At 42.5% G+C, this 10,522-nt stretch overlaps 5 protein-coding genes across 5 annotated transcripts in view; 1 reads left to right on the forward strand and 4 right to left on the reverse strand.

The window, feature by feature from the left end:
- The window catches only part of LOC6052150 (serine protease snake), a 1,256-nt gene extending 354 nt beyond the window's left edge, over positions 1 to 902 (reverse strand). Inside the window, exons 1-4 of the mRNA XM_038257227.1 lie at positions 778 to 902; positions 696 to 716; positions 95 to 622; positions 1 to 26 (exon numbers count right to left, since the gene is read on the reverse strand). The exon at positions 1 to 26 is cut by the window's left edge and continues 354 nt beyond it. Of these exons, the coding sequence (XP_038113155.1) occupies positions 1 to 26; positions 95 to 622; positions 696 to 716; positions 778 to 835 (633 nt within the window). The 5' untranslated portion in view covers positions 836 to 902. The remainder of the gene's footprint in view (positions 27 to 94; positions 623 to 695; positions 717 to 777) is intronic.
- Positions 903 to 2,937: 2,035 nt separating this feature from the next.
- LOC6052147 (serine protease snake) lies at positions 2,938 to 4,168 on the reverse strand. Its single transcript, XM_038257946.1, has 4 exons — positions 4,086 to 4,168; positions 3,995 to 4,015; positions 3,421 to 3,936; positions 2,938 to 3,357 (listed from the first exon to the last, which is right to left on the reverse strand). The coding sequence occupies exons 1-4, from the start codon at positions 4,141 to 4,143 to the stop codon at positions 3,035 to 3,037; spliced, it is 918 nt and encodes a 305-aa protein (XP_038113874.1). The 5' UTR covers positions 4,144 to 4,168; the 3' UTR covers positions 2,938 to 3,034.
- A 925-nt stretch (positions 4,169 to 5,093) lies between these two features.
- Positions 5,094 to 6,379, reverse strand: LOC6052148 (serine protease snake). The gene is made up of 3 exons (XM_038256868.1): positions 6,180 to 6,379; positions 6,065 to 6,085; positions 5,094 to 6,005 (listed from the first exon to the last, which is right to left on the reverse strand). The coding sequence occupies exons 1-3, from the start codon at positions 6,241 to 6,243 to the stop codon at positions 5,146 to 5,148; spliced, it is 945 nt and encodes a 314-aa protein (XP_038112796.1). The 5' UTR covers positions 6,244 to 6,379; the 3' UTR covers positions 5,094 to 5,145.
- Positions 6,380 to 6,436: 57 nt separating this feature from the next.
- Positions 6,437 to 7,730, reverse strand: LOC6052143 (serine protease snake). The gene is made up of 4 exons (XM_038256867.1): positions 7,629 to 7,730; positions 7,545 to 7,565; positions 6,967 to 7,488; positions 6,437 to 6,910 (listed from the first exon to the last, which is right to left on the reverse strand). The coding sequence occupies exons 1-4, from the start codon at positions 7,684 to 7,686 to the stop codon at positions 6,540 to 6,542; spliced, it is 972 nt and encodes a 323-aa protein (XP_038112795.1). The 5' UTR covers positions 7,687 to 7,730; the 3' UTR covers positions 6,437 to 6,539.
- A 1,189-nt stretch (positions 7,731 to 8,919) lies between these two features.
- LOC119767869 (serine protease snake-like) lies at positions 8,920 to 10,254 on the forward strand. Its single transcript, XM_038257617.1, has 3 exons — positions 8,920 to 9,034; positions 9,090 to 9,581; positions 9,646 to 10,254. The coding sequence occupies exons 1-3, from the start codon at positions 8,956 to 8,958 to the stop codon at positions 9,969 to 9,971; spliced, it is 897 nt and encodes a 298-aa protein (XP_038113545.1). The 5' UTR covers positions 8,920 to 8,955; the 3' UTR covers positions 9,972 to 10,254.
- The last annotated feature ends 268 nt before the right edge of the window (positions 10,255 to 10,522 follow it).

Consider the following 10,522-nt stretch of genomic DNA (forward strand, 5'->3'; position numbering starts at 1 on the left):
GCGCAGAGTGTCGGACATCTTCTCACCTGGACAATAAAATAAAATAAATGAGTATAATAACAACAACCGAACCGGTTTAGCTGCTACGACACACCTTCGAACTCGGTGTTTCCAAAACCGGTTGCGATCACCGCCGTTACGTTCATCGCGATCGTGTCCCACAGACAAGCTGGCCGAACAAAGTGCGAGAATGGAATCGTTTGGTTCAGCTTGACGAGGGCGATGTCGTGGTATGAAGACTTGAACCGATGCTCCGGGTGCCTCCGGATGTACTCGATGCCCACGTCAAACTCTTCGTCCGACTCGATCGTCAAGTCAAGCTCGCCCAGCCGCACGATCTGCGGACTTCCGTACTTCAGGCAGTGCGCTGCGGTCAGCACGAACCGCTCGCTAATTAACGACCCTCCACACTTGAAGTCATTCACCAGGGTTCCGTTTCGGTCTACCTTCCAACCCAGCAACACCTGGTGGGGGAACTCTCCAGCCTTGGCATCCTCCCCACCGACGATCAAATCCACCGACTTGGTGCAGTTGAACGACTCGAACACGATCGGATCGGGATCCAGCGTTAACGCGATACCGGTGCTCAGCAGTTTAGTTTCCTCCTTGAACTCTGCACATTCTAGTACCATCAGATATGATAATTTTAGCCACAAACTAGACCGACACCACCCAAACAAAAACCGACTACTTACTTCGCTGGGAAATCCGCTGACCTGCAATCAACCAATTTAACTTTCTAATTTGAAAACGAAATGTATGCAAAAACCCACCAACCTTGAACTTGAAGACTTGCGGCGAAGACCAACAGAGCAAACAACGACGGCGATAACATCACTGCTGATACTGACTTAACGGGTTGCGAAGTTCCCGGGTGCCAACGAGAAACTGACCTGCGCGGGGAAAACCGGCCGAGCATTTATTCAAGTTGATTCTCGAGCACGAGTTGGGACTGAGTATCTCAGGGAATTAATTTGTTTGAGCAGGAATGATTGGTGCAACACATTGTTTGTGTTTTGTATTTTTTTAATTAGTTTCAAGCAGTGTGTCTGTATGAGGTGGAATATAAGCAAACCTTTTTTTGTTGATTTTTTTATTCGGCTCAAACTTTGTGAGGGACTTCCTATGACCAAACAAGCCTTTTTGTGGCATTGATTTACCCATAAAAGTCTCCATACAAATTGCAGCTGTTCATACAAAAATGGTACGTAAATATTCGATAATATGTAATTTTGAAGAATTTTTCTGATCGACTTGATATCTTCGGCAAAGTCTTAAATGTTGCAAAGGACTTTTCAGCAAAAAAATAAGGTTCACGGAAAAAAGTTTGTATTTTTTTTGAAAGAAAAGAAAAACAATTTCTTTAAAGCCGTTTTTTAATTTTTGATTTTTTCTTGTATATTTTTGGGGACAACAAACAACAACTTTTGAGCCATAGAAGTATGCACAACAAAGTTGCCGCTAAATTATGATTTAAAAAAAATCAAAAGTTTTTTTAAAGAGAAAGAGAAATTTTAGATCTTTCTTTTCATTATTCATTATGATAGAGTTTTTCAGCCAGCAACAGAATCATCCCAATACAAGAAATGTTAGCCAAAAAAATATGTTGACTTAAGTATTTAAATTAAAATTGAATTTGCAACTGGATAATGCGCCGGTTTTTCGATATTCTTAAACCAATTTTTTTTGTCCCCTAAAACAAATTAAAAAAATAAAAAATCAACAAATTCCTTCATAAGTTACAGATTTGCCAAAACTGTATGGAGCCTTGCAGGATGAACCAATGACACAAAGTTGCTTCTTTGGTACAGTCATCCCACATATTCGGAACACCCACAAATTCGGAACACTTTTGTGGTAATTTGTCAATAGAATGCAAAATGCAATTTTTCTGTCAACCCTGCTATTTTTAGGGCCTTTATTTGGACATTATCTTGCTATTTCACTAGTGAAAGTAATTCTTTCTAAGCAAAAACTGCATTTCAAGACTATTTTATCCAGAGCACCAAAACACTGCCTCCAAATTGCCTGTTTCATGATAGTGGGATGTTATTGTGTCTCCCACAATTGTGGAACACCTGAATTTAACTGATATTTTTACAAAAAAGTTATCAGACCATTCATAAAACATTACTAAGCATGAGTTTTATTGGTTTCAGAGTGCAAAGTTATTATTTTGTAAAAAATATGTACTCCTGGAGAGAAAAAAAAAGTTTGTTTACATCGTAAGAAAAAAGTGTTCCGAATTTGTGGATTTCAAGGGTCAATGTTTTTCTTTGAAAACTTGATATAAAATGTAAAAATGTACAGCCGGTCTATACATCAATCGAAAGATCGCAAGAAAAGCTTTCACATGAAGGTAAAAGCAAATCATTATGTTCAATTATCGATTTGTTGAACATTGGCTGATCCGTAATCTGTTCCGTATATGAGGGATGACTGTAACAGGGAAGAATCCCACAAAGTTTAAACCAAATCGAGAATCGTACTTTTTAAAGTTTCATCAGTATGTTTCACGATTTGAACAAGCTACACTGCCCCTGATCGCATAGATGTCCCATATTGCATTTTCATCGATTTCGAGTTATTGAAGCAGTTTGGTTCAAAATTGTGTGTTCTTTCGGAAGAGCCTATAACATCCAGTACTTTGTTCTAGAAATCAGGAAGAAATCCAGTTTTTTCGCGAAAACTTAACACGTAGCCTTATGTATGGGACAAGCTTCAAATGCGTTTTTCTCAGCTTGCTGTTTTTGCATATGGGACATTTATGCGAACATGGGCAGTACAGCAAGTGGTAGAAAATGATGAGGAAAATCAAGAAAAAAAAAAAGTTTTAATTTATTTCACAGTTTTTTATGTTTTTTATCAAAAAAGGAAACTTTTAGCCTATGATAAAAATGTGTCACGGAGATAAGTTTATTTGAAAAAAAAACTTGATTTTTCATAGTCAATGTCGCTATATCTTCCACATCGGCCCAAAAATTATATTTTTATTAAATGCATATCATAAAAAAGTATAAACAATCTTCAAAATTCAACCCCAAACAACACCCTCAATCCACTCGACGTAGCTGGCAACCCGCGTGTAAACCGACGGCGACTCCCGGGCGTCACACAGCAACGTTGACGTCACTGCCACTACGTGGTACGTCGGACTGGCCGGCTCGGTCCGAATCTGCACCGGCGATCCCGAATCTCCCAGGCAGACATCCGCGTGCCGGTCGTTTCCCCCGAGGCACAGCTGACTGGCGACGATTCCGCGGGGGAACTTCTCCAGGCTGCCGTATTGTTGCTCACACATGCGATCGTCTAGCAGGTCTAGCGTTACCTTCTTCATCAAGTCCGGGACGTCACTTTCTGCGAAGGGGGTGAGATTCTCGAGACACTCGTATGTTTGATTCAGGGGGTGGGGGATCTTACCGAGCAAATCGTACTGTCCAAAGCCAAGCCCAACCACCTTGGAAACGTTGAGGTTATGCTCCGTCCACAAGCAGGCCGGATGGATTAATTGGGTAAAGGTCACGGGTTCGCTCAGCTTAACCAGAGCGATATCGTTGTACACGGTGCCAGGGTCGTACTCCGGATGAACCACCACGGACTCAACCTGTACATCAACCTGGTCACCGTCGTCGGTCAGGATGCTGTACTCTCCAAACCTCGCCATGGTCGGGTGCTCCTGGCGCAGACAATGAGCTGCTGTGAGGACGTAGCGGTCGCTGATCAGGGCTCCATCACACGGCAGCTCGTAATGGTTCGGGCTATCGGGCGTTGGCCATCCTAGCAGAACCGAGTGAGGGAACTCGCCAAAGTTGGGCTGGTGATCTCCGAGAAGTCTATCGGGCAGCTGTACGCCGTAGAACTCTCCGACGGGTTTGGCTGGTTCGGTTGGGGAAAGAATCACTCTGGCAAGATTCTGCGCTTGGTATTCAGCACATTCTGAGCAGGGATTTTGGTTAATATATTTTTCACGTTTTTAATACAAAAAAAAACTTACTTTTCTGTGCTACCCGTTGCCCTAGAACGTGGCAATTAAAAAAAAAGTAACATGAGAACTCAATTAAACAGTGATAGTACTATCAACCTACCTTCAACTACAAGGAATAAAAATATCAACACTAAGAAGCTACCCAAAAACGAGTTCATGTCGACTGTGAGGCTCTAAACGTTATCAAGCGGAATTGAAGGACTCCTTTATTTATATCGCTCATTTACGCTTACATTTGCAATTTTAATGCGTTTTGTTGAAATTCTGGAAACGAGTTGGGTTACTCTTCAGGGTATGTTAAGTTGTGTTGCAAAGCGGCAAAATTGTGTACGGAGTAAGATCAAATATAAAAAAAAGAGCGGTGATAAGGATAAGTTATAAACAAAAGTTTGGTATCATCTTCATTAAAACATGGTTTTTGAAACAGTTTGTTTTATTTGTGATGAAAAGGCGAAATAATTTCAATTGTATCAAAGGTATTACAGATTACCCGGGCAGGCGGTAATAACAAAATTCATACCATTTCAATAACAAATACTGTTAAAATAACAGAAAGTGTTATGCAATCTTCTTGAAAAATCCATTTTTGCATAAGAGATCAATAACAGTTTATGTTATCATAACAAAATTTGTTATTGGTCTGTTATTTGTTGAAAGCCAAAACCACTTTGGAATAACATTTTTTGTTATGGAAGAATAACGCCAACTGTTATTGGGATGATCGGATTAGTTGTTAAAATAACAAAAAATAATAACAAAGATTTGTTCGAAGAATAACTAAATCTGTTATTATTCTGTTATAACGATAACAACCCAATAACAAAAAATTCATAACGACGAATAACAAATCTTGTTATAAATAACATAAAATGTTATTGGCCTAGTATTTTCTAATATTATAAAAAGTTATTCCCAAGTTATTTCCGTCTGCCGGGTACAGATACAGATTACTCGACAAAGTTTGTCGTCACCATTTCCAATTCTTCAGAAATACTGGACATTATCAGCTTTGGCAACCAACCACTCCAACCATTAGTACATTACATTAGTACACAGTATAAAGGAATTTTTAGTTGGATATTTCAGAAGGAAAATAAACCAAAATCGCTGTTGTACCAAAATACTAAATCTATTTGATAACATCATCGAACAAGTTATGATCAAGCCTGTTCAGGCCACACAATTCTCTCAATCCAATCAATATAACTGGAAACCCTGGTGTAGATTGCCTCAGACTGCCCGATTCCACACCCCTGCAGAGCAGTCGATGTCAACCCCAAAACGTGGTACGTGCATCCCTTGGGCTCCGTAATCACCTGCACTGGACCTCCGGAGTCACCCTGGCAGGTATCTTTGCCACCGCGTTTGCTTCCGATGCACAGCTGACTGTCCACAACTCCACGTGGAAACTTCGCCAGACTGCCAAACTTTTCGTCACACTGTTCTCGATCCAGGAAGTCCAGCATAACCTTTTGAAGAATGTCGGCCTTATCTCCAGCGGTATCGTTGAGTCCAAAGCCGGTTGCGATCACCGAGGAAACGTTTAGGGCTGAACCGGTCCAAAGGCAAGCCGGTCGTATTATTTTAGAGAATTTCACGTTTTGATCCAGCTTGATTAGCGCAATGTCATTGTATGCACTTTTAAACTTATGATTGGGGTGCTTGTGGAACTTTTCAATGTTAAAATCAACCTGATTATCGTATTCATCCTCTAGGCTATGCTCTCCGAGCCGAATGATTTTCGGATATCCTTGGGCAAAGCAGTGAGCTGCCGTCAGTACAAATCGCTCGCTGATCAGTGATCCTCCGCAATCAAATCTGTAGCCTTCCGGGGCACTTTCATCCGCGTATCCCAACAGTGCTTGATGAGGGAACTCTCCAGGCTTGGCCGCTTCACCGCCAACGATCAAATCCACCGTCTTGGAACAGTTGAACCGCTGGATCTGAATGGGCCTAGGGTTAAGTGTCAACGGGATTATCATAGAAGTTTGAATCGTTTTCTCGCGATACTCGGAACATTCTGAAAACAAACGTAGTTCGTTTCAATACCACACTAATTTCAACACGAAGAAAACTCACTTTTCTCCGCTATCCGCTGGCCTAAAACCCATCGACCAGGAAAGAGAAATAAAACAAGGCAAATCGATTAGTTAACCTACGCAACCTCCGAATACGCTAAACACCTTCGGATTACCTTGAACGAGCAGGCAAAACAGCAGCAGAAGCACCAATCCACAGCGCAGCAGTGCGGCGGACATCGCGAAGTAGACTATCAAGAACAACCGGCCCCGAAGAGAATATGGTCAAACGTTGACTCTTGTGTGCGCGAATATTCGTGTGGCTCTTGATGAGTTCACGACTCGACGTAAATCCGCGTTAAACAGTTTTAATTGACCACGCGTCGTGGCTACTATTTATAAACGAATGGGGTTAACCCTTGGCTGCAAAGTGCTTTTATTTTTATTTTTCTAGAATTAGATCTTTATTAACCAAATAAAATTGAATCAACTAACTAGAGCTGGGATGATTTTGTAAACAAATTTGTTCCCCGGATTTAGTCATCATCCAAAAATCTAATTGCTCCGTCATCGGGCTTCACCCCCCACACAACGTCTTCGATCCAATCGATATAGCTAAACACCTTGGTGTAGATCGCAGCAGAGTTCCCCAAGCCACACCCTCCAAGCGAGGTCGATGTCACGCCGAGGATGTGGTATGTGCATCCCTTGGGATCTATAATCACCTGCACCGGACCTCCGGAGTCCCCCTGGCAGGTGTCCTTGCCACCGCGAGTGCTTCCAATGCATAGCTGACTGTCCAAAACACCGCGGGAAAACTTCCTTTCGCTGGTAAATGCTTTCTCACAGACTGCATGATCTAGGAAATCAAGTTGCACCTTTTGAAGAACGTCCGCCATTTCACCAACTGAAAGAGTTGGTTCGTTTTGGTACATTTTGATTTAAGGATATCCAGTATCTAACCTGTCTCGTTGAGTCCAAAGCCGGTAGCAATCACCGACGGAACATCGATTGTTGAGCTTGTCCACAAGCATGCTGGCCGGATCAGCTTGGAGAACCTCACCTCGGTTTTTAGCTCAATAAGAGCGATATCGTGGTAGGCGGATCGATGACTGTAATAAGGATGTTTTTTGAACGATTGAACATCAAAGTCCTCCTGATCGTCCCACTCGTTCCGCAAATTGTGCTCGGCAAGTCGCACGATCGTCGGATATCCATCCACGAAGCAATGAGCTGCTGTCAGAACAAATCGCTCACTGATCAGTGATCCTCCACATTTGAATCGGTAACCCTCAGGGGCATCCGCGTCCGGATATCCCAACAGTGCTTGGTGTGGGAACTCGCCGGGCTTAGCTGCTTCGCCACCAACGATCAGGTCCACCGTTTTGGAGCAGTCAGATCCCGCAAACGACACCGGTTTGGGCTTGACCGTCAGTGGAATGAACACGACCTGTTTCATGCTCAGCTTTTGGTACTCGGAACATTCTGGAACAAAACGATCTTCGAAAAAGTTTGACAACCTTGATAAAAGTTTAACTTACTTTGTTCGGCGATTCGTTCCCCTAAAATAAAGTAAACAAAAACAAATTATCAACATGTTAACCTCCAAATTTGAACAAAAGCACCTTGAACTACGAGGAAGTACCCCAGCAGGAACAAACTACAGAAAAAAGTCGAAATCATCTATGTGTTATGGCAAGCAAGAAGCTACTGATGGGCCGGGATCGCAACATTGTAGATAGAACACAAAACGGTTGAGCCCAAACTACAGTTCGCGAATGTTCGACACCGGGAACCGGTTTGTTGTTTGGGATTTCCCCATTATCAAACTGGCTTGGAACGGATCGTTGGAGCATCATTCTGAAAAATTTTAGCACATCATCATTTTCGTGGTATCTTGTCGTACGTGCATTTTGGGCCAAAGTGAGTTAAGAATACCATTTTGTACAAATCTCTTTTGACCTTTTGACTTTCACAGTTCCTCAAATTTCGATTTCAATCCTGAGATGTTCAATAAAAAGCAGAAAAACTCCGAGCATTGTTGTCACTTTTCAAATGAAAAAAGGTTCAATCTTGTCGTGCTATCTTGACACTCCAAGAAAATTGATGTAAGTGCGTCAACTTGCCAAAGGGATTTCAGGTCAAAACGCGTTTGACACACGTACATGCCCGTCAACCGTAAACATGTTTAATTGTAACTCGAGACTCCAGCAACCATAATCAGCCTTACTTTGAGATAGCGTACAGAACGGCCAACCAAACAAAACGGTCTTTGCTTTTATCTTTGCAAGCATATTTAGATATGGAAACGACAAGTACACTCAACCCCCGGTGGTTGGTCACTTTTTTGTTTGACACCTTTTTAGTTTGTACCCCGTTGGTTGGTCCAAGTCAAATTAAAAAGTGACGAACTGTCACTTTTTACACGGTGCTCACGCACACTATCAAAGCAAACGTTTGGTGATGTGTGTGAACTCCGTGTAAAAGGGATGTCAAACTAAAAAGTGACCCCGTTCGTTTAACAACAGTTAGTGTCAAACCATCGTGGTTTAAGTGTATATCTATTGGACACCTAACGTTCGATTACGTAAAGCGTTGTCAACCTATATCAAGCAATAAATAGCTTTATGGGATGTGAGCAAGCAAGTTTATATCAACACATTAGAACTTACGATTTGGACGGAATTTGGACCGAGTCCATAACCTGCCATGCGACAAAATACCCATGATTGATTGGGTTAAGATGGTTCTTTTACTTTCTTAAACTTATTTTAATCTAAAAATGCAATCATTCATCAAATACGGCCACCCATTGCTAAGAGTTGACCTTTTGCTCGTTAATAATTGGAATAAATTTATTTGTCTTGCAATTAACATACAGAGACTGCTATAAAACATCGATGAATTTCATTGCAGCCGCATCAGACCTTTTTAAGCTCTTGTAAAGCAAAAATGGGACGATTCTCCAACAGCTGTCTTGTAGTGACATTCTGTTTCCTGCTGGTTCAGGGTCAACGGATTGCGGTCAAGAGTAAGTTCCCTCGGACACTCGATAGATCAAATCTAATTTGTTTATTTTTTAACAGAATGCTCCGAATACCAAGCAGTCAGCGCAGCGGAATACTTTGCAACTGGACCGAAACCCGTTTCGTTGCAAAATGGCTGTCCAAAATCGGAAAACGACCGCCCCGTGCCGGGTGAATTCCCCCACCAGGTTCTTCTCGGCTGGCCCAAACTGGACGACCCGGACCAGCATGACCTGCAGTGTGCCGGAGCGCTGATCAGCGATCGTTACGTCCTTACGGCAGCGCACTGCCTTAACCGGGAGCCTCCGGCGATCGTGAGGTTTGGCGAGCACAGTATCCGGTCGGAGGACGCTGGTCAGGTGGACGTGCCCGTTGAATCCACCGTTGTACATCCCGAATACAGTGCCAGCGCCGTCTACAATGACATCGCGCTCATCAAGCTGAGTGAACCAGTCACTTTCAACCGTCTAGTTCAACCAGCCTGTTTGTGGACGGAGCATGAGCTGAACATGACCGTGATCACGGCCGGGTTTGGACTGTACGATATCCTAGGTAACAATCCTCCCCTCCAAAAAAAAAAAAAAATGAACCCAACTCACCGAGTTCCATCTTTCAGAGGGTGACGTTATCGACCTGTCGCGAAAGGAGCCCCTGGACGTCCTTAACACTAAGCTGTGCGAAGAACAGTACGCCAACCTGGCCAAATTTCCCCGCGGTATCATCGACAGCCAGCTGTGCCTGGGAGGTAACCAGCGGAAGGCCGACGTTTGTCTGACTGATTCGGGATCTCCCGTGCAGGTGCAGACATCGCCGACGACTAGCTGCACCTACCACGTGGTTGGAATCGTTTCGACGCTGGTTTGCGATGCCGTTGAGTCACCGTCGGTTTACACCCGAGTTGCCAGCTACGTCGATTGGATCGAGGCGATTGTTTGGGGGTAATTTGAGGTCCGAATCCGGTCTGCAGTAAACTATTCTATATCGTTATCCATGTTGTTATCCATCTCTAAACAACATTTGTCTACAATCATTTGAAAATCTGTTTAAATACCCCATGGTTTACTTATAATCACACACATGCAGCTTCGATATAAACTATGATTATTTTTTTTAAATTAAGTCTAATAATTTTGTTTTGGTGTTTTTTATATCTATTTCACTGTTTGATATTTCCAGAAAAAATTCCTAGAAATAAAAAAAAAACAAACCTACAGTGGCCATTTAATCATTCTAACATTTTTCTGGCAAAGGGACAAGCAGCGATTGTCCACGCTTAACACAAAAGAGATTTGTTTTGTATGGAAATTGTCCTCGAGGGGGGGGGGGGAGGGGGCGGTCTGACAATGCAAAAAAGTATTCACGTGGTTTATGGTTGGTCCCAAAACACTTTTTTTCAAGCAAAAAGCTACAGTTTTCGACCTGAGTAATGCCTCTTCGAAAATCAACACTTTTCTAATAAAGCATTATGTTTTTGTATTGTTCTATTGCAGGCG

This window comes from Culex quinquefasciatus, chromosome 2 (genome assembly GCF_015732765.1).
Source record: "Culex quinquefasciatus strain JHB chromosome 2, VPISU_Cqui_1.0_pri_paternal, whole genome shotgun sequence".
In the NCBI taxonomy this organism is placed as follows: Eukaryota; Metazoa; Arthropoda; class Insecta; order Diptera; family Culicidae; genus Culex; species Culex quinquefasciatus.